The sequence below is a fragment of the Stegodyphus dumicola genome, chromosome 4, assembly GCF_044657685.1.
Source record: "Stegodyphus dumicola isolate Sdum_Otavi_A_Nest chromosome 4, ASM4465768v1".
Lineage (NCBI taxonomy): Eukaryota > Metazoa > Arthropoda > Arachnida > Araneae > Eresidae > Stegodyphus > Stegodyphus dumicola.
Window position 1 is genome coordinate 198,502,732 of NC_140771.1, and position 27,815 is coordinate 198,530,546.

General features: G+C 34.5%; 1 protein-coding gene across 1 annotated transcript; it reads left to right on the plus strand.

Moving 5' to 3' along the window:
- The first annotated feature begins 19,486 nt into the window (after positions 1-19,486).
- Positions 19,487-21,751, plus strand: LOC146997798 (uncharacterized). The gene is made up of 3 exons (XM_085814401.1): positions 19,487-20,130; positions 20,310-20,960; positions 21,480-21,751. The coding sequence occupies exons 1-3, from the start codon at positions 19,487-19,489 to the stop codon at positions 21,484-21,486; spliced, it is 1,302 nt and encodes a 433-aa protein (XP_085670527.1). The 3' UTR covers positions 21,487-21,751.
- The last annotated feature ends 6,064 nt before the right edge of the window (positions 21,752-27,815 follow it).

Below are 27,815 nucleotides of genomic sequence, written 5' to 3' on the forward strand. Positions count from 1 at the left end.
AATGTTAGTTTTGATTCGAAATTTCGGGAATCATTGTTTATGAGCTTATTGATTGGTTGCCATATATTGCATCAATATTCCTGTAACAAATATTTAATTGAACTCATAACGCAAACTAAGCCGAATATGTTCCTGTGTCATAAACTTTAACAAACAAAAAAAATTCTTCAGAACTTGTACTAAAAAAAAGAACAAGGTGCTGCATATTTGGACTAATGGTTAGTGAAGTTTACTGATTTACCGAAGGGACTGGGTACTAACCTCGGAGAAGGCAGAGTGCCTAGGGGCCATGGATTACTCAAAATATACAATCAGCCGAAAGTTCACTCGAAAGGATGCTAGGAGGTACTGAGAACTTCAAAAGTCGGTTTGTCTCCTATGTGCTGCTCAAGCGTGTTGCCAACGACAGATGCAATCGTATACTCCTTGCCATGATAAAATTCGAGCGCTTGCTCTGATCGGGTCAAATAAATGAGATTAGTCACAACAAGAAGAAAATGGTAAAGTGACTACCTGCTTTTATTTTGTAGCAAATTGATCCATGTATTTTATCTTGTTTCGTTCTGACTTTTAGTTCACTTGAAAAAGTCTCATTATTTATAGGGATGACCAATATAAGTCCCCTATCACGACATGGTAAGTTCCAAGAGGATAGCCAAACTTCAGGATATAAGTAACCAGAAAGTGTATAGATGGGCATAAAATGTACCATATATAGCAATGGTGTAGTATAACTACTGCTATGTATGGTACATTTTATGCCATGACAAACAAAACGAAACTGATATTTTGGAGAAAAGATAATAACAGTTTCTACATATCTTAAAGACAGGGATGGCATTTTGCTGCACTGTGCAGTCTCTGAGGTTCCTAAATTCTGCTGTCCCCGAAATTAAAAAAATTGCCTTTCCTAAATTTTGCCGTCCGATGCCTCTCTAATTCCCAAAATGTTTGGGATTGAGATTACTCAATTATGGCAAAGCACACGAGCGCTATCTGCCTAAAGGGAAGGATGCATTCGTAGAGAACTTTCTAAAGGAAACTGGCTCGTATACACGTTATACATGGGGAAAATACCGAAAATGCCCATGCAGCCAGTCCGTTCGCGGGATTCGAACCTCGGACCGAATTACCAGTGTTCAGCGTCTTTAGAGCTCAGCCGCTGGTGGGACTCCCAAAAATTTTGGAGCAGTTAAACTCTGCCTTTCGGTGCGACGGCATTGGTTGCACCTGCTCTGGCGCCAGCTTTGCTTTAAGATAGTTTACGCTTGGTACTACATATAGTGTAATACAAAGTACTACAATGTATACTCGGAGCGAAAAGGCGCATTTATATGACGAATCGTTATAAAGTCAGAAACTCGGGAAACGAATCATCAAAAATCGGGCTCCAATTTGTATTATGAACGGATGTTAACTGCTCAAGCATATCTTGAAAGTGCTTAGGTATTACTAAGTATAGGCTTGTTGAACTGGTTTTAAAATAAGCTTTAATGAAAGATTTTCTTTTTCTCGTACGAATAAATTCAGAGCACAATTTACTCGTATGAAATATGGAATTTCATTCAATTTAATTGCATAATTTGAGAAGAATTATTTTCGGATTAAAATAAAAGGGTATCTGCTGAAAGCATATATTTATGCTTAATTTGATATAAAAATCCCTTTTACTATTTAGTGCCTTATTAAATAAAAACTGACTGCTATAAAATAAAGTGCAAAAATGGTAAAGTTCACATTATGAAGGAAATATAACAAGTTTACAAGTTTAGGTGCCGATAAACAATTCACTCTATATAAATTTTATAAGAGGGAGCTGGCCAAAACTTTGAAATATATGTAATAATCAGAGACATAAAATAAAACTTCCTTTATAATGAGAGTTAATTGTAAAATTTCGTAACAGAAATGTCAGAACTCTTTTTCAGAAATTTTTGTCAAATACAGGTGATCCTGTATTCAACATAGATATCATAATCGAATGGCATTGAATAACAGTAACGGCATGAATTTAAAATAATGTACAATTCTACATTCCTTTAAAGTGTCAGACTGCTAGAGTCAAGGAGAGTCAGACAACTTACAATTCCGTCTTACCTTCTGATCACAATAATGACAGTCTTAAAGATGTGTTTAAAATAAAGTTATTTATTGAAAAGTAAACCTTGCGGTTACATAAGGCTCGGGAATGTAACAGAAATCTAATCCCTACAACTCTCGTGAAGTACAGAACAAGCAATCATGTTAAGTTAAAATGTGAAATATAAATTACTACGCTATTAAATAAGCCTTGGTTCTGTCAAGTAATGCCCGAAGCAAATGCGAAACTAAAGCCGATGAATCAATTCAAGCGATAGGGTGCTGTAAAAGAGTAACTTTTAGCAAAAGCTGCCGAAAGCTGTTTGTCAAATTCAAGAACCTCTTTGTTTATACATTAACTAACTCGAATTCTATTGAGAACTAACTAAATAATAAAATAACTGGGTTATTTAATATAAACCTTTTTACATTACTTTGTAAAATGAAAGCTCGAAAATTCTTCGAAAACAAGACAACAAATCATAGCGAGAATTGTTGAATAGTGAACAAAAAAATACTCTTGACTTATACGGTTGTGATAAAATACATACAAAATAGTGCAAAATAATCTTGTACTAGTGAATCATGATGCATGCTGAGATCGATATGCAAATGCGTATCAGCTTAGTTTTTATTTCAGGTACCGCTATACTATTGTTATTTGCACAGACAAAGGTATAAACACTGTGTGAGACAGTAAATAAGCTTTGATCTTAGCTTGGAGATCTTTCTGTCTTTTATTTCCCATGCAAAGAACAGTTCGAAGTACATTTTATAAACTACCTTTAGAATGATGTTGTTAAAGGAGCTGTACATGAATTTTAAAAGACATCCTCTCTACATATTTCAAAGAATAAAACTGAATAATAGATGCTTTTCTGGGTAAATCAGATATTAAAATATAATGAAATTTGTTTTAAATGAAAAAGGAATAACCGCTTAATTTTAGAAGAAAAGAAATATAGTCAAATTTAAGCTAAGGACAGATTTCTGATCTATTGCGTGTTAATTTAATCAAAACAGTTTAATTACTGGATATGGGATCGCTGCCCAAATCAAGAGTATTTTGATATGAAAATCAAACCAAAATAAAAGAATAAAAGTAGAAATTTGCCATTTACTTAACCAATTACTTTCTCACTGGCTTACAGATATGAGATCAACATTCTAATTATAATGTATAATCTGATGTTCCACCAATAAATTTCATAATTTAGTGTTCAAAACATCAGTCCAAGCTACAATTAATGAAATCGTGGTTGATAGATCCAAATAAAAGCTGCTTAAGCAGTTCCAGAGCCTCCGTTTATAAACAAAACAAAACAAAGGAAAAAGAAAACTGAGAAGCAGAGCTTACTCTTAAAAGTCCTGATGGATGCATTTGGTAGTTAGATGAATATTTCACCATTTTACACATAATTATTATTGCAATCAATGCCTTATGAATCACATGACTCAAGGCTCAGTAGCTGCTTTTATAACTCATACCCTGGTTATGGTACATATCATACACGTGACCTAAGTACCATCAAAAGAAATATTTTAATCACCCCGCACGATATACAGTTTTGCGCTTGAGAGTCCTGGAAAGCTGCAGTTCTTGGAAGACCTGCAAAAACCCTTTTCTTCGGAGAACCTCCGGCGATTTTGAGAGAAAAATCAAAATGAAACGCCTCTGAGACTAATATATAAAATATAATTTCCCATAATTATTTCAGTATTTAATTTTCAAAATTTTTTTTGTCCTTGTGGTTTTATGTATCAATGATTGAAGTATAACTTTATAAAAATTAGTTTTGCTAGAATTAGCAGAAAGTTGAAATATGAACTGAAACAAAAAAGCAAAGAATGTGTCTGATTCAAGGTTTTGTTTTATCTTGGGGGGGGGGAGGATCTTTCAGAAACGCAACAGCAGATGTATCACTAGAGATTAGCACAGACAGAGAAAAAAAACTGTTCCTGACATGTGATGATAGAGGAGTATTTCCATGTGATTGACTATGTTATATTTTGCTAATCATGCATTTATTTTAATTTCTTTCCAGAAAAAGAGCAAAACAAAGCTCAAAGCTATGACAGCACTGATGAGGAAGGCTACATTTTTTTCTGTCATAAGACTTTTCTGCCATTAGAGAAATTCACGAATATTTTACCGAAAATGTAAATCGAATTTATTTTAAAATTTGAATGTACTATAAAAGATTTACAATATAGAAAGATTCTGGCTTTTAAATACTTGAGAGGTCTTTTTGATTTCAGTAATTTGTTTTGTGAATTTGTAAACTTATTGTCTATCATTTTAATTTTCTTTATTTGATGTTTCTGGTTTTTAATAATCATAATTAATATTTAAGAATAAGATAAAAATTAGTCACCCATTTCGAAATAATGAAAAATACAGTAATGCATTTTATAACGTTATAAGGTAGTTCTCCCACTTCCCTAGCGTGCCTTCGTGGTGTAGTGGTTCTGCAAATTGAGCCGGTATTTCAGAGGTCCGTGGTTTGATTCACGGCGAAGGCAGTAGCATTTTTTTCATCTTTTCTGCTTCCAATTAATCTAATGACTCTACAAGTGGCGCCCGAACTGAAAGGGTTGTGGATGATGATTCTCCGCACCCAGGATTTGGCGACTAGGTCCCCTAAAACCCGACCTTTAAAAGGTGGAGTATATAAAGTATTTCTCCCACTTCTCTTGCGTGCCTTCGTGGTGTAGTGGTTCTGCACACTGAGCCGGTATTTCAGAGGTCCGTGGTTCGATTCCCGGCGAAGGCGGTTGCATATATTTCATCTTTTCTGCTTCCAATTAACCTAATGACTCTACAACGTTCTAATTTGTATAGGAGGCATATTTATTCATTGTTGCAAGAATTCATTGCTCCCCATAATGCCCTTACGCAACAAGACCTGATTTCTTTGGATAATCCTACTATCACCGCAGATGATTTCATTGCCAAGGAAGCTCAAGAACTATAACCCAAATGGGAGCTTCTTCCAAATTTTGCTCCATCATGAATGAAATTAGAATTTTTGGCCCTTCGAGTCCTACTCGTAATCATCACAACGCCAGAGGTATGTAAACATACTAACAATGGCGACTTTACACAAACTCTATGCAGAGTTTAACCAACTACAGGTGTTAGCCAACTTTACAAAACAACTAGAGGTGTCATATCACCTCTTAATTTTAATTTCTACGTCTTATATACACAGCTCGAATGAACGCGTATTACTGTAAACTGGTGCAAATTTCAGCAACGAATTATAAGAAGTTGGTAGTAATACACAGCTGAATAATATCGCAGACTTCGAGAATGCAGTGCATTTTTTGAGTTGCAAAATCAGAGATGCCGATGAAAATATATCTAGACCAGCAAATAACGAGATTAGTCACTCATTACCTGAGAATATTTTGGATGAAATCAGAGGTAAGAACCAGCTTCGAAGAAGTGGCAAGTGACAGAGGATTCGTCTATTAAACGGGAATAAGAGAAATTTCTCGCCTGATTACGAAATTCTATACTGAAAAACATAAAACTTGAAGGTAACGACCTCTGTTACAGTTTCATGTTGCTGGCTGCGAGAGAGCGCAGCTTTGTTTCTTTTCCTTACCAATTTGCGGATTTATTGATTGAGATCTAGTGGCAACGACAGAAAAATGATGAATGTTATTCTGTAAGAAAATTACTTGTAAACTGCCTAAAGAACTCCAAGCATCCTGTGGATTTCTTAGGAAAGGTAAGCTGAAAGATTTTCTCATCAAATATTGTTAAATGATGAAGTTTAAAATAAGAAAATCCAGCATTAGAAATACAGACAATAAGCAAAACCCTCCAATTGTATGGAAAATTGCAAAATCACTCAAATCAGACCAGTTCCCTTAATCACGAGGGAAAGCTGCACCATTCGGAGTGTGACATCACAAATGTTAAGACTGCAGTATTTGAAAAAAAATCATACTAGCGTGTTATGATCATTAGAAGGAAATTAACTTTAAATATAGCTCAATAACAGAAAGATAGAAAAGATTCCTACATAGCATTTGAGAGCGAAAGAAAATTTTGAAATTATTTGGAAACTTAACGCCAAGAAAGCGAATGGTTATGATCGGGTTTCAACTTGGCTATCAAACATCTCCCGAGGAACATAGCGCTAATATGCAGCATTTGCCTTTGAAATGGTTATTTTCTTCTGCATTGGAAGCATTCGATTATCATCATCATTCAGCAAACTGGGAATGATCCTAAAAGTATGGCTAGCTCTCGACTGTTCAGTCTTCTTCCCTGTATAGAGAAAAGTTTCGAGAGAGTTATTCATACTCGAAACAAGGAGCACGTGGAAAAATGTAAGTTGCTCAGTGAATTCCAGTTGGGATTCAGGACAGATAATAGCACCACGCATCAGATTTTGAATGTCGTGAAATCCATTGTTGAGGGCTTTACAAACCGGGAAGCTGTTGCTGCCTGTTTTCCAGATATTGAGAAAGCTTTAGACAGGGTGTGACGTAAATCACGAAAATAACCAAGATGTTTCCTTCTACCAAAACTCTAATATGTTAATCTTATAAGGTATTTCTCCCACCTTCTTAGCGAGCCTTCGTGGTGTAGTGGTCTGCACGCTCAGCGCGTAATTGAGAGGTCCGCGGTTCCATTCCCGGCGAAGGCGTTGCTAATTTTCATCTTGCCTGCTTCCAAAAAATACCTAATGTCTGTACAATCTTATTTTTAAAAAGAAGGGTATTTCAAGTGAAAGTTAATGATGCTTTTTCCACAAAGGTCATTAAAGAAGGTATTTCCCAAGGGTCAGTCCTGGCTCCAATATTATTCAACATTTTCATTAAAGATATTCTTATGCTACTTGTTGGAAGAGTCACAAAGTATGCAGATGACACTGCTGGGATTTTAAAATCATAAATCCAAAATTTGGGACCATGTCAATATAATCGCACATAGGTGCAAGTTATGGAGGATAAAGTGTAAAGTTTGGAAGAGCAATGTGTTTTTTTTCCAAAGACACAAGAAAACCTACTTAGTGAATACGACCATTTGTGTGAGTGTGAACTAATGTCTGTGTCAAATTAGACAAAATATCTTGGGTTTATCTTTGGTATGAATGTAAATGTCTTTTTTTTATCATTGTTCATTATCAAGCTAGACAACCAACCCCATTTTGATTAGCGACCACTAAACACACGCCGTCAAGGAACAGGCTGATTATGAGTTGTGAAAAGCAAACGCAACATATATTTTTATATATTGTCTAATTGGATAAAATTCAAATTAAGTTTTATGTCAGAGTTTAAAGAGTTCTTTCTTTGACTGTATAAAATACGTCCTTTTTTATATTACGCAGTTTCTACAACGCATAAATTTGAATGTTGAAAAATCGATGTGCTTCAGAATAAAATTCTGAGGAGTTTACGAAACGCCAAGTGTTTTGTGCAAAATATACAAATGCATAAGGACTTGAGGATTATTAATAGTCACTACTATGTATTTACCACATCGCATAATTTTTTTCAAAAAGTCAAGCACTCAGAATTTCCAGCTATTGTTAGTCTTATGGATTATGATACGACTATCGAAAGCACCTACAAAAAGCCCAGGATTGTACAACACAATACAAGTTTATGAAATTATGCTATTATTTCTATTGTATATGTTTAGTGCTTTCTTTCTATTGTATTTCCTCTAGCGCTAACATTTATTTCCAGAAATAGCTTTTCCTACGCAGCATATACTACTGTAGTACATAGTATACACGCCTTTTTTATTTGAAATCGTATTTAATCAACCTGTATTTGCAAGGCATTTGATGTCACAGTCGTACGTACCTTCTATTTACTGTTATCTCATTTTCATTTCTCATTGTAATAATTGAAATTGTGTTGTTACGTTTTTCTTTTCTGACACCACTTGTTACGTTATTTTCTTCCTTCACGTTCGTACGGGGTTCGTGTGGGTTTGGAGTGAATAATGACGACACTACTTGATGAAGTATCGAAACACACTTTATTGACCGTTATTAATCAGGACAGCTCCAAAATCTCGTTTACAGTCGTCGAACTGTTATAAACACGCTGACACGATCAGCGCCACAGCTTTCAGGTTGTCAAGCTATCACGGTGGAGACAGCTTCACTGCAAAACACCAGAGTACAGCTCTCGACTCTGCTCGATCGTTCTCAGAACTCCACGTACTCTCGAGACTCTCCACGCTACAATTCGCGATGCACTCGACGACACACATATCACGGCTCCCGACTCTTCGGTTCAGTCGTTCCCGGAGCTCAACATGCTCTCTCGACGATGCACTAACCGCGATACACTAAGAGACTCCTTCGGTGCACTCGACGACCCACTCGGCACTCGCTGCCCGGCTGTCAATTCGATCGACTCCGCAGAGATTGACTCGCTAGACGAGATACTAACTCGATACTAACTAACTCGCACTCTATGCGAGGCACACACACACTAACTTACTGCGGACCAGCAGGGTTTATATAGCTTTCGGCTTGTGTTCGAGAACATTCTGGGCTAAACCGGTAAGAAATCGTTCCAGAAGTTTCTCCATTCGTCCGTGGGATATTGCCAATTTTGTCGCCAAATGTGGCAACCCTGCCTTCTCTTGCCATTTTATGGCAACCCTAAAACTGCTTTGCGGGGAAGCCATTTTACCGCGCCTGTACATTTCCTAACAGTATATAATCTGCTAATATTTTATGTTAGAATCTTGTGTCCATAATTACCTGAATGGATTGTGCACAGTTTATTTCTATGGCATATGACTTATTACTTGCGACTGTATATATCACTTGTGTGTTTTTTATACTTATTGCATCTTGTACAAAAGTTCTCAAAGGCTGAAAGGCAAAGACAGTTCATAGTTCTAATAGTGCATCATAACCGGTATCTGGCAGGGTAACCACAAATAAACTTTTCTCCCTTCGAGGTTTATGGTATTTCTTATGGCGTTGATTCGTCTCTTCAGAAGTTCTTCCGGATGATATTTATTATCGTCAACGACAATAGGACGATTTAGCACTTAAACAGCTACAAGAGTGCATGCGTTTACCACTATGTGAAAGGTTCTAAGGCAACATGAGAAATAACTGGTCAAAGCAATAATAGTAGTAATAATGCTAAATGACAGTAGTAGATTGGTGTTGTAAGTTCTAATTTATAAAATAATGCGATGAATTTACTGAAAAATTCATATGCGTGCTAAAAATAGTGTATTTCTAAAAATATACAAGCATACCCAAAACTACTGCAATTTCAGATCCAGATTGCAGAACAATCCATTCTGGTTTTTCAGTTTGTACAAAAGCGATTTTAAAATTATAATTATTTATCCTATTGAACGTAGATTTTAATTTCATCTAAAATACAAATATTTTTATTTAGAAAACAATTTTATTGCTTAAAATGTTACTCATACTTCGCTTTCTTGTTATTCGTGTGTGTCCTAAGGAGTAGTATGTTCTAAATTTTGAGGTGTTTACTTTCACAACGTGTCTAACTGTATAGGAAAGTCTAATTTTCGGCACACACCACTCTTGCTATATGCCTTTGTCATCATACTTAATTACATCCAGCTTTTGATTTAAAATGATGGATTCATCCTTACACTTAAATACTTAGAGGCCACTTACATCATGCCCATAAAAGACCTTACCTTTTATTTTCCCGGCTTTTATTTCAGCAGCGATTAATCATAGACCTATATATTCTAGTTACAAAATGTTTTAAATCACGGGAATATATTTGCTGCGCAATTTATGAATTAAAAAAATTAATTTTATAGAAATTACAAAATTAAAAATGTTTTTTTACGGTTGCCGGTTCTTGTGCATATTTTTAGAAAAATTTTATATTCATAAAAAATGAAACATAAAAGTTTTGATTCCCGTACATAGGAATTGATAAATATATTTAATTTCAAAACTTCATTAACAACAGTTGTCGGTTAATAAATAAATTAGAATAATTGAAAGTAGATTTGTCCCTTTAACTGCCATTCAGTGAAATTCTTCTGAGATTTATTAATGCTAAATTCTTTAATTTATAATACTGTTACAATTAATACGTCGAAAGAGCTTTCATACACGTAATTTATAAATTTTCAAAGGCTAAACATACCTTTTTAATAATCTCATGAATTTTGTCACTTGTTTCTTTTGTTCAAATAATGATCTAATAATAAAACAGAAATTCATTTAACTAGAAATATTTTAAATTTATGCGTGTAATATTTACCAGTTGGCTATACTGAAGGATGTGAATGCTTTCTAGAATAGAATTACATAAAGATTCTATGAATGAAATTTCTCTTTTTGAGAAAAATATATATATATATATATACTGCATGACACGTCTCACTACAAATAGCATAGAAATGCTCGATGCTTTATCTCTTACCATCGCAAACAATTTTCGTAACGGATATTTAATTTTTATTCACGGAGAAATGCAAACATTTCGCTCTTCAATTTTTGTATGACCCCTGAATATGATCTGCAGCTTTAAAAATCAAATATCTCGGTCAATTTTTACTACACCTTTTGTACTCGTATGTTAATTTTTATAATGAATACAACTGTTGGATGTTTTGCGAATTGTACTTTTAGTCACTGAGCGGAGGATCGGCACAAAAGCAAATTAATAAGTTTTTTTAAGCCTGCGGTTGGAGCTTCAGTTGGTAGTTACCGGGGTTCCAACGATGCAGATGTTCCTTTGAGGTTAGTAAAGTAAAATTCGAGGTTTCGCGGTGTTCGACCTTTCTTCAGCCAACGTGACGTTAGAAAGTAATAAACAAGGTTCAATCAAAATTACGAATCTGTAATTTCTTAAAGTTCTACTGAAGGTGTAGAGTCAACAGAATACAGTCCACTAAAAATCAACGAGGAATCATACGTATGTTTTGTGGACCTTCGAATACGAAGCTGCAGTGAAACTGGGGAGTCGTTGCGTTTATATATTATTGTGGTTAGATAATGGCATTTTCAACGCTTAAGACAAAGAAGCGTCCACTCTAAGACTAAGTTAAATAAACTAAAACAGAAAATTACAGTGAGTTATAATTCTGCTGATAATGCTCAGTTAGAGCATTTTAAACCTAATAATAATGAGTGAAATTTCGGAAATTTTAGTAACATTTTTGTATTTTGTGAAGAAAAAGACATTGATGCGTTTATTGAACAACTAGAAAGCAAGGCCTTCATACGAAATGACCGCTGTTCTAGATATTATAAATTGTAATTAATATGATTTGTGCAAAGGTGTCTGCTAATTTAAATTGAGTTACCCAGGGTAGGCGGCGAGGACGCTCCTTCACTTATTGCCCCACGGGGTTTCCCACTTCTACTTGTTTAATTGCATAAAGTAGCGTGCAATGAAGGAAACCACTGGCGGTACATTACTTAAGGGCCCACCGCTAGCTCAATCAATAAAGGTGATTTAAATAATGAAATGTTAATTCACATGTCAAAGATCTCTTTGTACACAACATTTCTTGTGTAGATCTTTCCATCATTTTTAAGCTTGACTTGCAGAGGACCATCCATTATTTTTAATTTTACGTCCGTTCTTTCACGAACTCTTGAACAAGCAACATAAAGTTCACCGTGTCCAAATGCAGGCTCAGGTGAAAAAAAAAAAAAAAAAAAAAAAAAAAAAAAAAAAAAAAAAAAAATATGCCAATACGCTTAAGCGTTTGGCCCTAAGACTTATTGATGGTCATAACAAAGGCAGTTTTACAGAAAATTGTCTATGTCTCAATTGAAACGGCAATCCTGTGCCGTGGCAACTTCACCCCACTGGCTAGTACAGTTACGCAAGCAACCAATAAACTATCGGCGGCAAACAGACACTTAAGCCGCTTATATATATATGGGGTGAAGTAACATCATATCCTCCCAAACGGCTGGCTCCCGGACTTAGCGAAGCACACCGTTGGATTCGGCAGGTCCGTGGCACGCCATTTTGACCAATCGCGTCTTCGTGGTACTTTAATTAGCCTAGGTATTAATTCAAAATTAATTTTTCCCTACATTTTCCACTTTCTTTCCTGAGTTTTCCCTATTAGAGGGATTTGACTACGTGCCAAATTCTTTTTTCTCAGATATCTACGGAACGGCGCCGAGTTGAAATTTGAGACGCATGTGATCGGATTCCAAAAAATTCTCCGAATCCATCGATACCGTTCTCATCTTCGTAAGACTTTAATCGCCCGAGATATTAATTAAAAACTGCGGAAACATTAATTTGCGCACTCATTTTTCCGAGTGGCAACAGGCCCACCAGCGGCCGAGCGGTAAAGTCGCTGAACACTGGTAGTTCGGTCGGAGGTTCGAATCCCGCGAACGCGCTGGCTGCATGGGCGTTTTCGTGGTAACGTGTATATGAGCCAGTTTCCCTTAGAAAGTCCTCCACGAAGGCATCCCTTCCCTTAGTCAGATAATAGCCCTAGTGTGCTTTGCCGTAATTAAATCAACCAACCATCTAAGCGAGTGGCAACAATAAACTATAGGCGACAAACACTTTAGCCGTTTATATATATAAAGACAAGATATTCAAAACACTACTGATGAATTATTTTTAATGTTAACCAGAGTTAATGTTAACAGTGTTAAAGATATCAGTGTGGAAGCTAAATCTTGTGATACATCGAACATTCGCTTACCTAAGCTTACTCTTTCTATATTTAATAGTAGTGCTGAAGACTGGTTATCATTCAGTGATTTATTTAAAACGGCGATAGTGGATAATAACAAATTATTGGATGCACAAAAATTTCAATATTTAAAATATTCCTTAAAAGGGATGCATTAAGGATTTTCAAGCTTTAATTATTTGTGACAGGAATTTCGAAATCGCATGAAATTAAATGTGTCAAAGATTTTCAAATAAGAGAGAAGTACTTTCATCATTGTTAAAGAAAATCTTATATTCATCAAATTTACAAACTGAAAATCCCAGTCAATTATTTCCATTCGTAGATACCATGAAAGAATGTGTATATTCTTTTGAGACTTTGGGTTTCCAAGTAGGAAAATTCGCGGATATTATTTTGATGCTAACAGTACAACTTGAATTGGATTCTTCTACGAGAGGATGGTGATAAAGAAATTCAAAGCAAAAAGAAATACGAAACCCTAATGACCTGTTAGACATTACAGAACTCTGCAAGCAGGTAAACAACAAAGGGTTAAAAATCAATTTGAAAGAAATGAACCTCATTGGCTTTAGAGATTCACACCCAGTGCACGTATTTTTGAAAGCCAGTCATCCAGGATTAAAATGTGATAAGTTTTTAAATCTGAATGCTCAGGAGCGAGTTAATTTTGTCAAGAAAAACAATCTGTGTTTTAACTGCCTCGTTTAAAGCCATAAACCTTTGGAGTGTAAAAGTATTCATAAATGTAATAAGTTTAACAATCATGTTAATGCATTTCAAAATCTTCAAAATGAGCCAGAAACACCGCGTAGAAGAGATATGAACATTTCGAATGAGTTAACGGTGACGGCTAAGCCATTTCTTTTCCAGAACGGAAATTAGTACTCAATCGGCTATGTCAGGGGAGGATTTCATAAGTTCTAGTCCAGACTTTAATTTTCAGTGTGAAGAATAATAAATCTTGTGTATCAGACTTTAATTTTCAGTGTGAAGTTTTATTACGTACGGCTGTTAAAGTGTCAGATTCATTTGGTGAATCCCAGTCGTGTAGAGAATTGCTCGATACTGGCAGCCAAGCGACTTTCATTACAAGAGTGTGTAAAGATATTGGGATTATCGAAAAGAATGGAAAGGTTTTTATTTCATGTTTAAGATCGTCGGATACGAAGATGAATGGAATTACGCAAATAAGTTTCGTCTCGCATTTTTCAGCGAAGGTGTTATTTACAACACCAGTATTTATCATAAATAGAATTATTGGAGCATTGCCGCATTTTGCATTGGATAAGAAGTACATTCAGAAACAAAATGATTTGAATGTTGGCGGATCCAACATTCTACAATAGTGGGCCTGTTACAGAATTTAGACTACTTTTAGGCGTAGATATCTCTTTACCGGTTCTGGAAGGGAAAACGATTAAATGCGGAGAATCTAAACCAGTAACCTCTTGTTCTGAACTAGTATGTATTATTTCGGGTAGTAGTCAAAAACCAGAGTTGCTGTCTTAAAAACCCAGTCTTTTCCAAGACTAGTGTTATTCGCTGTGTTACTTTACTCACCGGTTACACTGGCATGGATTTCGTCCAAGCATCGCATTTTGTGGTAAATGCGGTTGCAAAGATTCAGGAAGCTGTTCCAGCTATTCAAAAGAATTATGTCTCTAGAAAAGAAAATCCTGCAGACTGTGGGACTGGAGGTTTCATTTCATCAGACGTTTTACGACGCGAGTTATGGATGACGGGGCCGGAGTGGTTAAACCAATCGATAATTCATGTACATCATGATTTAAGTGTAGAATTTGAGAATGAGGCTATGATAAGGGAAATGAAAAAAAGTTTCATTTAAAGTGCTTCTAATTTGGAAGAGTTCAGTGTATTTTCCATGTTTTCATCAGGGTTAAAGCTATGTAAAGTGTTAGCGTGTTGTATAAGAATCAAGAATAACTGTAGTAAGTAACCTGCAGAGCGTATAAAGGGTTATTTATCTGCTAACTTCGTAAAGTTACTTTTTCTGCCTAAGGAGAGGGATGCCTTTGTGGAGGATGTTTTAAGAGAAACTAGCTCGTATACACGTACACATTATACATGGGGGAAACCACGGGAACACGTCCATGCAGCCACACCGTTCGCCTAGAATCAAACCCAAGTCGGAACTACTAGTGTTCAGCGATTTTACCGCTTGGATGCTGGTGGGCCCGATATTAAGGAGATAGTGCATGTAGCACCTGTTTTGATAACTTGTATATCTCTGTATTCAAAAGGTTCTATGATATGTCAGACATAGTATGTGAAACGTGAAGTACTTGATTTGGGTTGTTAGAGGCTATTAATCCATTCTGTGTAGAAGGAACATATGAAATGAAATAATCCGAGACAGAGCAGTTCGTACCGTAACGCTAACGAAATTGAAGTATCTTTCGACTATTCGGGATGTTGCCACAGTTTGAGTGAAAAAATTTTGATCAGATATAGATCTAGTACGAACCGCTTTATTTTTCATATTTCACATTCTTTGGTGATCCGTTTTCTGTTATTTACATCGTCCTCCCTGGTCAACATTTTTAGACAAATTCACTCAAAATGATCTGACGGTCTGTCTAGAAGAGATATTCCAGTGTTTACAGAAATGTGAGAAGCGCTCGGAAAATGTGTGTATTCCGATGGATGTTACTACGAACATTAATAATAATATTTTACATTAAAAAACTACCTCATAAATATATTTTGCCACCTCAGGAAATATGTAGTATGTTAAACCTTGCAACATTAAAATTTTTTTCGAAAAAATGAGCTGAATGATCAGGAATAATAACATTTAAAAAATTTTTAATTATATGGCGATTTTTCTTTTCTGTGAAAGAATTTTTTACTTTTTGTTGTCCAGTTTTTGAATGAAGCTCAAAAGTTGTCGGATGGAAATACCAAGCGAAAATTTCCATTTGAACTTTTTTTCAGAAGATTGTGGTATTTTAGAGAAAACAAATTGAAACAGTCACGTTAATCATTAGCTTTTCTGTTAGGCAGCTTTTTAAGATTTGTTGAAAACTCAGTTATAAACCATTATAAACGTAATGGGCATGTAACAGAGATCCATATTCTTCATTTAATGTATACATTTTTTTCCTGCAAAGTAATATTTTATGAATGCATGTGTTGTTGACCGACGTATCTGTAACTGGTATATTCTTGCAGATATTCGTATCTACGTACCAAACAGTGGAATCATGTAAAATAGGTTAACTTTTCAACAAAGCGCAAAGAAATATTTCAACGGGCTCTTTCTTGATTTTTATTTTACGTGCTCAGATACACATCCATAGTGCAACAAGAAATAATCACACGAAAAAAATATCTTTCTCTACCTAGCTTTCTTTTATTTCTTTTTGTATTTTTAGGTTTCTGTAAAGAGAAAAAATAGTCTGTAAAGCTCATAGAATGCACAGCCGGTGCTACATTCAATTCTGCTTTCTTTGATCTTTCGGGAGATGCAATTCCAATTTGAGAGGGAGCTGAAGAAAGAAACGCAGACTAGCTTTATCTGATATTGGTTTTGACCTGAAGGTAGACGGTTGGTCAACAACTTCATCCTCTTTTCCGTTTTGATTCTTGAATTAAAATTATCCTTAATATATTTAGAAATTTTAATTATGCAAAATCTTTTAAAGCCTATAAAATCTAAAATAAATATTTATAAATAATACTGGAATCTTATAAAGTTTATGATGACGAATAAAATACCAACAGTAGCAATAAATTTGGTTCAGCAGCAAAGCAGTAAAGAAGCTTTCAGAAAGCATGCTCTAAAATTAAAAACAAGTATTTCTTAATTATTCTTAGTTATTCTTAGGCTGTACTATGTAAATGATCACTACAGAGCTTAAGACAACAACTGCATACATAAAAACAGAGGTAAACAACGCTGACTAGAATACCTTTTGGTGGATGAGGCTTTTAGTTACAAAAGGTGAAGAACCTACCTCGAACTGCACAAATAAAATCTCAGATATGGTCTAAGTAATAAAAGTATCAACAAAGTTTTCTAGTCTAATTCTATCAGTTAAAGTCTGAGGAGGTCAAAATCGGAAATTAAAGCTTAGTTAAATTAAAGCTTAGTTTCAGCTAATGAATATAATATATATATGTCCTTGATCCAAGATTCGGTGATTTATATAATTAACACGCTGCTAAAATGTTCTCCGCTGGCCAAAAGAAACGTACCCGGAACACTCGCGAACAATACTTAAGCTTATCCTGAAGACCGTTTTCAGCTCATTTTCAAGCTTCTCCTTCTCCTAATTGGTTCTTGATTAAGAAGTAACTTACTTAAAAGCAGTTGCTACTGACAGAACCTTTTCACTTAATATTATTGATCTTGCTTAACAAATTCTCATCTCAACACATCAAAAGCATCTTTTCGTTTTAGAACATATATAAAAATTTCTTTCTTTCCATCGATTAGCTATAATATTGCACGCATTTTACAGAAATTCATCTTTCAGGTCGTATTTTCTTCTATCAATAAAATTCGTATTTCCACACTTCTTTCTAGATATGAACTCATAAGGTATTTCTCCCACTTCCCTAGCGTGCCTTCGTGGTGTAACGGTAGCACGCTGGGCAGGTATTCCAGAGGTCCGTGGTTCGATTCCCGGCGAAGGCGGTTGCATATTTTTCATCTTGCCTGCTTTCAATTAACCTAATGACTCTAAAAACTCCTTACAGTGATAATACCTCATTCGGAATATGAATGCCTAGGATATATATAGAATTCCTTGCCAGTCTGGATTCGTTCACATTTGCTCAAATTAAGGTAGCCTTAAAATTTCGTTCGAACAAAGATGAGAAAATGTTAGGGAAAACGTTAATTTGTTTGTATCAGATTTTTCATTTTCTGCAACCAAAATCATTCAAAAAACATTTTTTGGATTAGAACTTCGATAAGCGTTTCACATTCATAAAAATTTTTCAGTTCTAGTCAACGATACCAATTCCTATTCGTCTTCGTTAATTCCATACACCTTAAAACCCATAAGGTGTTCGAATAGGTGACTGTTTCAAGAATTGGGATAACTTATTTATTTTAAAAGCAATTACTACCAAACTTTTGCAGCTGACTACATAATATAGCTGCTTTCTGAATTAGTAATCAGAAAGTTTGTGTTGCCACAAATATTTTTATAATTTAATCCGCTTTGTGACAACATTTTTCGTCAAGTTTCCAACTTGCGCGCACAGTTTAAAACATTCTGCTTCATAATTTAATTCCATATTTAATATATAGCTTTTATAACATCTGGAAACTACCGTGAACCTAAAATTCTAAAAATTTCATGTTAAATTTTTATTTTATTTTGAGTTGAGTTTATAAAATGTATTTTATTAAAAAAAATTGTAATGTTTTCGTCCATAAACGTTTTCAATATTAAAATATTCATCAGATTGTTGGTTCAGTTAAAAAATAGTGCCCATATAAAGAATTCCATCTAATTTCAAGTATGTACCATTAGCCATTTTTAAAATATCATGCACGCAAGGTGGAAACATGGCGAAATATTTTGTCACAAAGAGGATTAAATTACAAAAATATTTGTGGCAACAGAAACTTTCTGGTTGCTAGTTTCCAAAGCAACTTAGTTATCAAGTAGGCGCTCAATCCCGGAACGAATGCTATTGTTTGCTAGAAGAGTCCAAGATTTGTAGGTGTGGTACGTGAAAGTAGGCATGAGCTAAGAGGAAAATGAAAAGGGATTTTGAGTATAGGGAATTTCAGTCGTTTCGGAATTGAGCGCCTACTATGAACCGGCTACTGCTTTGTGAGTAAGTGTAGTATTTATTATTCTTATTGATTGTCTGCCCTTTTTTTTAATTATGATTACCCAATTTTGAAAATTCTGTGTTAAATTTAAATAAAATCTAAAAAGAAATAACACTTGTTATTTTCTATAAAAATATGGAAATACATATATAAAATATAATAATAATATATAAAATATATAAATATACTTCTCTATAAAAAGGGAATTAAAAGTTTCATGTGCTTCTACATCTCAGATATCTTGCCCTCATTGTGAAGTAACATTCAGTATTAAATGTAATATGTACCAACATATCAGAAAGTATCATCCAGAAAAAGAAGTTCACAAGGTTTGTAATAAAATTTGTGGTCTCTGCAGTCTTAAATTCCGAACAATGAAGGAATTATTACATCATACAGAAACAGATCAGACTGATATAAATTTGGAGTATGAAAATCAAGTATTTACTTCTAAAACTGAATTTGAACACTGGAAGGAAATGATGGAACGAAATACACAATCTTCTTTCATTATTTCATCCAGTAAAAAGGCAGTAAAAGAAGGAACTGCATGGTATTATCAGTGCCATAGAAGTAGGCAAAGTAAAATTAAAGAGTCAAGAAAACGTAATATTAAAGTAGCTGGCTCTATTAAATGTGGTATTACGTGTCCAGCATACATAAAAGTTTTAGAAAAAGAAAATGAAATAAAAGTGTAATGTCAGTCTGTTCATGTCGGTCACAAAACAGAAGTGGGAAAATTGCCTCTCTCGAAGACAGAAAAAACTAATCTAGCTAATTTAATGAAACATGGAGTTCCACCAGCAAAAGTATTGTCAAAAATTCAAAAGTGCTACACACCTTCAAAACGGTTGTGTATAACAAATTAACAAGATTTACGAAATATTCGTAGAGACTTTGGGATTGACAAAGACATTATGCTGGATAAAAATGATTTCGTGTCTGTAGATATAACAGTTAGAAAACTGCAGGCAGAACCTGGCAATCCAGTTTTAATATATAAACAAACTAATGAAGAACTGCCTCAGTACCCAGGTCTATGCAAATCGGATTTTTTATTAGGTATTATGAATAGTGCACAATTAAAAATGCTTGAACGACATAGTAATTGTATCATGATAGATTCTACCCATGGCACAAATCAGTACGGTTTAAGTTTGACATCAGTTTTAATTAATGATAACAATTTTGAAGGATTCCCAGTGGCAATCTTGTATTCTTCAAAATTAACCACTGAAACGTTTGCTGCATTTTTCAGTTCCATTAAAGAAAGACTTCCAAATTTGAAGACAACAGTTTTCATGTCTGATGATGCTCCGGCATATTACAACGCATGGTGCTCTGTGTTTGGAGAGGCAGATCATCATTTACTTTGCAGCTGGCATGTGCAATGTGCATGGTTCAAAAATTTGAATTGTAAAGTCCGAGATCCAGAAATAAGAGTAAATATTAAGTCAGAGTTACTGAAAATTCTAAAAGAAATCGTTGTAACTTTTGAAAGACTTTCCGATGCTTGTATCAGTGATTATGTGTTGCAGGATGAAACTCGAGCTTTTGGAGAGTATTTAACCACATACATGCAACGTAAGAAACAGTGGGCATATTGTTACCGAACTTATTTGGGTGTTAATACAAACATGAAAGTAGAGCGGTGGCATCGGCAACTTAAATACGAAGGAGCTGGTGGAACAGTTATTAAAAGATTAGATAAGTCATTGCATTTTGTTTTAACTGCAATAGCCAAGAAATGGGTCAAATCATTTCGGTGGAACGGCCAAAATTAACTTCTAGAATGAAGGAAATTAGAAACAAACATGAAAGGAGCAAATTCATGGCTGATTATGAATTATACGAAATAAAGCCAAAACAGGCATGGATTGTATCTAGAAGTCAAGAAGGACTGATTCATACAAATAATGTGTATTTTGAAAAAGTGTGTAATTGTAACATTCGATGTCATGAGTGCGACATCTGCATTCATCAGTTTGTTTGTTCATGCATTGATTATAGTGTGAGATTTCAGATATGTAAGCACATTCATTATGTATGCTCAGTTTGTGATATATATTGTGGTACAAATGTTTGCTCAGAGAAAGATGATTTGATAATTGACGTATCTGAAAATGATGAGCAAATTGAAGAACATTATGCCATCACACAAGAAATCAGAAGAAAGGAACACTCAGATTTTGAAAAAGAAAAGGAAGAGTGGCATGCAGAGTTTCAGTTTTTAACATCACAGGCTGACACAGAGGATAAAAAACAAAAGGTGAGAGAATTCCTAAAAACTTTAAGAGCATCTTTTGCTACTTGTGAAAAACTGCCAACTATACCTTCAAGTTCAGAATGTGTTAATGAGCCAGTGAATAAATTTATAAAGCATCAAAGGAGGTAATATGATGATTTTAAAAAATTCTGTGTGCATTTAATTTAAAAAGAAATTCATAATTTTTGTTAAAGTTATTTATAAAGGATGTTGTTAGCAGAATTTGGTTTTTGCTTAATGAAACTTCATGTAGTAATTGCCAGTCTCAGTTTAACTTAATGCCTTTCAAATGAACAGAAATGCAAAAGTTTTGCTTCAGTATTTCCGATTGTTAAATATGGTAACAATTAACATTTATTTCATAAGTACATAAATTTAACAAACTGATACTTCTTAGGAAAGTGAATCAGATGTCATGCAAGTTTTTATAAAGCCAGCAATAGAATTAACCTGGTTTAAGTAGAAATATCAAATTAAGTAATTTGATAGCAATTTTGTTATATTTTTTACTAACTACTATTCTTAAAATACATTGATTAATCCGACTGAGTGTAAATTGGATATTGAATTGTTATTACAATATGTTAAAAAGCAAAATAATAGATGAATACCTAATAAAGTACCTTATGTTTTTATTTTAACAGGAACTAACTCCTAGCCCGGGTCTACGGACTGAAAATAGGGCATGGGCAGGGCCGTAGGAGGCAGTTCCCTACGTGTGGTCAACCATGAAATTGTAATGTATTTCTTCGGTAGAATTACAGTGTCCACAAAAGAAATTTAAGAAACAGCTCAATGATTATAAATAGTACCATTAACTGCTATTATTAAAACCAAAAGCAATATTAATGTATCTTTAATTAATCTTTTGAAATTATATCTCTGTATATTAAATAAATGATCTGATTTTTGGGGATGGTCTACCCTCCTAGAAAGTTTATGGTTGAAATAAATAATTTTTTACAAAAGACGTTACCCATTAATTCTTGATGTATATAATTATTTACTTACTCAATGTTTCCAACAAAGGGATGACCCACCAGCGGCCGAGCGGTAAAGTCGCTGAACACTGGTAGTTCGGTCCGAGGTTCGAATCCCGCGAACGGGCTGGCTGCATGGGCGTTTTCGTGGTTTTCCCCATGTGTAACGTGTATACGAGCCAGTTTCCCTTAGAAAGTCCTCCACGAAAGGCATCCCTCCCCTTAGGCAGATAGCCCTCGTGTGCTTTGCCATATTTAAATACATACATACCAACAAAGGGATGTTTCATCCTGATGATATTAACTTTGTTTTTTAGCAGTAAAAGTGATTACACCTTCAATAAATGCAGCCTAACAAAAACAAAAACAAAAAAAAAATTTTGGTAAAAGTTTACAATTGGGTGCCCCTTGTTTATTGGAGATTCTTTTTTTTTTTTTTTTTTTTTTTATGCCAAGTAAGCACAATTTCAAGATGGATGCTACACAAAACCAAAATAAGAAGTCAAAGAATTGCACAAACTCTGTGTCCATGTACACATCGATCTGTTATCACTTAACATCCCAGAATTGCACAAACTAGGCATTGCACACTGCCTTAAATTTGTTCATGTACACATCCATCTATTTTCATTTTAAAAAAGTCAAGAAGCTAAAACAAAGTTAAAACTATCATGGTAACCAGAAATGAGGTTTCATTGACAAAATAAAAAAAAAAAAAAAAAAAAAAAAAAAAAAAAATGTCACTAATCGAATGAGCACCCAGTTCTACACTAGAGCCAAAACTTTTCCTGCAATACATACACACATAAGGTGTAACTGGACACAGAACTGATAGTTACAAATTTAAAAGGTTCTAGAACATAGCAGCAGTTTTCATATTGCTATATTGTAGAAGATGAACTCAAAAACATGATAAAACAAACGTCGTTGTGATCGCAGACGCTTAAAGGAAACAATGTTTGATATTTGGAAGAACCGTTTAAATTAACAGTCAGCAAATGCATTGTATTAATTCTCATGAAAACCATTTAATGCTACAGAAGTATGTGATAAAAGTAACAAGTATGCTTATCATTTTATTGTCATTGTGATGCATTAAATATATAGTTGATGATTAACATTAAATATTATGTATATGCATAAAAAAAGTTACAGCTCTTTGCAAAAGTATAGCATTTCTAGGAAACATTCTCTAAGCTTAAATAACTACAATGAAAAGCAATTACAGTAGTGTCCGTGTATTTGTGGGTAATTAATTCCAGAACATACGAATAAACACTATGTAGAACAGAATATCCATGTAATATATATAAGGTGATTAAGGCTAATCTTTGGAATATGGTAACAGGTAGTTTGGTGACATTTTGGTAAGGCGATAAAGGTTACTAGCTAGGACTTTAGCAGTGTACAGGGATAAAGTCAAGAGTGTATGCAATGCCATTTTTGTGCAATTCTGGGATGTTTTTTTAAGTGAAAATAGGTCAACGTGTACATGGATACCGTGTATGTGCAATTCTTAAAAACGCAGCAAGCAGTTTGCGATTCTGCACTTTCTCCCAATTTCGCACCTAATCTACGTCATGATTAAGAATTTTTGTTCCATAAAAGTTCTAGTATAAGCGTAATTCGGCTAGCAGATTGTTGGAAAAAATGTTGAGTAAAAAAAAAACATGGCTTTACTTCGTGAAAACAAAATGGTGTCCAAAACAAAACTAGCAGGTTGCTGTAGCAGGGTTGGTCGCCAAATTTTCGCCAAAAAATTGCCAAGTTACCATAATTCGAAGATTAACCGGTGATTAAATAAGATATCAATATTAATACTGAATGATAAAATACATCGTATACTATATCACTTTATAGACTTCATTTTTAATACAATAATGAAAAATTTACTCTCCTCAAGTTTTTTCTTCGATAATGGATAAAACATCACAGCTACTCTCAAGTTGAGAAGCATTGGTAGTTTCAAAACTCCAACAATTAGAAAGCACTAAAACATAAAAAAAAGTTTCTGAGTGCAAGAGATGCAATTGAATGTAAATAAAGAAAAGCAAATAGTTAAAAGTGGAGCTGAGAGAATTTTAATAGAAAAAATCTGTATATGCAAGAAAGTTTGATGCTTGACCATTGATAGCATCGTCCTCTGCTGACACTTACAAGCATCATGAGGAAGAGATCGATTAAGAAGTGTTCAATTCTGAGCAGCAATATGTAACCTGAAAATACATACATTCCAATGTAACATTTCCGTTTACCCATTTAGTTACATTCATTACTTACTTGCTTACCCCCAGCTCAGCTGCTCTACTGCCGGTTAGATTACTACTATCAGCATTTATACTCAATTGGCAGAGCATTTTATTGTCGCTAGGCCTAGCCAGAAATCTCTACAGAATATTAAAATTTGCTGCGGAATTTATAAAGTTACTTGGGAAGATGGGTAAAACACATGCATGTGAATATAATTGGGGTTACAGTGGGAATTTCAGTGCTTAGCTTGTTTCTATGGTTGTGTTTCATATTTAGCCATACACTATTTATCACTAGGCATAGAACTTAAAACTTCAAGATTACTTTTTCCACCATTGTTATATGTAGATACCAGGATACAATTGTACTATTGCTTTCTACGTGGAAGTTTTCCTAGCATTTGCAGTGTTCCAGAAGTACTAAATGTGACATAGTATTGTCCTATGTACAGGTATTAAAGATGGACATAATTGTTTAAAAACATTTAGACACAAAAATAAATATAATTGACAGGTGTAAATTGAAACAATTAAAAGAAACATACAGCTGCTTAAAATAAATTTTAAACTTTTAACAGACATGATTTAACAACTAAAATTTTTTATTATTTACTCTTAACAGTTGATTTTAATGCCACCACTCACTAATCACTACGATGAACTCTGGCATATGGTTGAAGCTGCATGGAATGAAATACCATATCTAATCATCCAAGTTGTGTTTATCTCGATGCTGAGCTGGATTATAACTATTGTTTTTGCTAGAAAGGACAGCTCTGTGCACTGAATTATGTACGCTGTGTACCTCTAATCACCAGAAAATTTAATCGTGTTTTCTTCCCACTATTCTGTATATATGTGTAATAAATAAGATTCTGCTATTTGCTTTCCTTCCTGGTGTAGCACATTTAATGTATAGCAGTGTATATGATATGCTTATGGAGGAGTAATCTGCAAATCCCAAATGTTATGTAATTAATACAATCATATGTTCAAAAATAAAGTATCAATTTGCAGACATTGTCACGTCTAAATTTAACAAAAGCCAACAATATTCCTATTAAAATTCCTTCTAAACAATACATGAAAATATATTTTCACCATCTATAAAACCTACACTAACATGAAATTTTGAAAAACTCCAGTATTTGTTTATTATCCCAACCCCCACCAAAAAAGAAAGATGCATATTGAATGTCTGCAATGTTAAACACCACATAAAATTTATGTTTTATGGACATCTCAATGACTAGATATTTATTAAGCATTGGTTGGAATCCATCAGTCATTTAGCTATCTCATCACTGACAATCCAGTGGGTAGACGACTACAAAATGTTAATATCTTCTTCAGGATTCAAATACAGGCCACATGATTATGGAAATCACTAGAAAGCCCGGCAGTCATACGAAATGACCGCTGTTCTAGATATTATAAATTGTAATTAAAATTATTTGTGCAAAGGCATCTGCTAATTTAAACTGAATTACCCAGGGCAGGCGGCGAGGACGCCCCTTTGCTTACTGCCCCACGAGGTTGTCCCCTTCTACTTGCTTAATTGCTTAAAGTAGAGTGCAATGAAGGAAACCATTGGCGGTACATTTCTTAAGAGTCACCGCTAGCTCAATAAATAAAGGTGATTTAAATAATAAAATGTTAATTCACATGTCAAAGATCTCTTTGTACATAACATTTCTTGTGTAGCTCTTTCCATCACTTTTAATTTTACGTCCGCTCTTTCACGAACTCTTGAACAGGCAGCATGAAGTTGACCGTGTCCAAATGCAGGCTCAGGTAAAAAAATGCCAGCACACTTAAGCGTTTGGCCCTGAGACTTATTGATGGTCATAGCAAAGGTAAGTTGTACAGGAAATTGTCTACGTCTCAATTGAAACGGCAACCTTGTGCCGTGGCAACTTCACCCCATTGGGTAGTACAGTTACGCAAGCAACTTATAAACTATCGGGGACAAACAGACACTTAAGCCGCACACACACACACACACACATATATATATATATATATATGGGGTGGAGTAACACCATCTCCTCCGAAACAGCTGGCTCCCGGGCTTAGTGAAGCACACTGTTGGATTCCGCAGGTCCATGGCACGCCATTTTGACCATTCGTGTCTTCTTGGGACTTTAATTAGCCGAGATATTAATTAAAAACTAATTTTCCCATATGTTTTCCCTAAATTTTCCACTTCTTTCCTTGGGTTTTCCCTTGTAGAGGGATTGGGCTACGTGCCAATTTCTTTTTTTCTCGAATATCTACGGAACGGCGCCGAGTTGAAATTCAAAACGTGTATCCTCGGATTCCAAACAATTCTCTGAATTTATCGATACTGTTCTCGTCTTCGTACGACTTTAATCGGCCGAGATATTAATTAAAAACTGTGGAAACATTAATTTCCGCACTCATTTTTCTAAGTGGCAACAATAAACTATCGGCGACACACACTTTAGCCGCTTATATATATAAAGGTATAGCAATCACCAGGCAACACAAATCAGGGCTGCCACCACATAAAACTGTGCGTAACTACAACGTGCGTAAACATACGTACTATATCTGTTAGAAATAAAAAATAGTTTTTTTTATTTATTCTGTATAATCAATGAAGCATTTCCATAAACTATTAATTATTGAATATTAAACTGAAATCTGTCTATTAAATTATAATAAAAACATACACATAGCTATTCCTCCTTTGAGATTTCAACCAGAAAATTACAATAATATTCAGAAGTGTGTAATTTAGTTTTATGCCATTTATAAAATTTAGTATACATTTATATATTAGATGCAATATTTTACATGGGCTCACCAGCGGCCGAACGGTAAAGTCGCTGAACACTGGTAGTTCGGTCCGAGGTTCGAATCCCGCGAACGGGCTGGCTGCATGGGCGTTTTCCTGGTTTTTCCCATGTGTAACGTGTATACGAGCCAGTTTCCCTTAGAAAGTCCTTCACAAAGGCATCCCTCCCATTAAGCAGATAGCCCTCGAGGCTTTGCCATAATCACACGCGCAATATTTTACATTACAAAGAATTTTATTCCAAAAAGTCTTGTAAGAAGCATATTCATTTTCTTATTCCTTGCAAATTTTATTGCAAAAAATGTTTCATACTTTTAGTTAGCATTTTAACTGTATAGTGTTTTTGCCTTTTCTTTGTTCTCTCTCTCTCTCTCTCTTTTTTTTTTTTTTTGGTTAAATTACTTTTCAGACATTTCCAATATTCTTTAGTTTATCAGCACTTAATTTTTTTTTCGAACATATCACTTGCTTTAGATAAATTAACAGATTTTGCTTGCCTTTCAAACTGCATAATTTTGATTACTCAATTTAATATCAGTATGTCAGATGCAAAAAAAGAAAATAACCCCCTTCAAGATTGTACCAAAGCACAACATTGCCAAAGATTTATTTGATTAGCGCGAGTTTTAAGTAGTCATTTGGAAGAAAAAAGCATGGGTATTTTTGTAAATTTATACATTTGTAATACAGAATATGAAGCATATTTCTCCAGAAAGTTCTCCATGCAAAAGGACATCCTAAACAGATAGCCACAGTGCAAGTTGCCATAATCTAATGGTAGACCTGATAAGCCATACACCTATCTACACTGCAATATTAATTATGAATATTGCCAACCACTTCGTTATTTTATATTTATGGCAACCATGTGATATTTTTCCTCATATTACTTTATGTATTACACTTTTTCTTTTAAAACACTATCTAAAT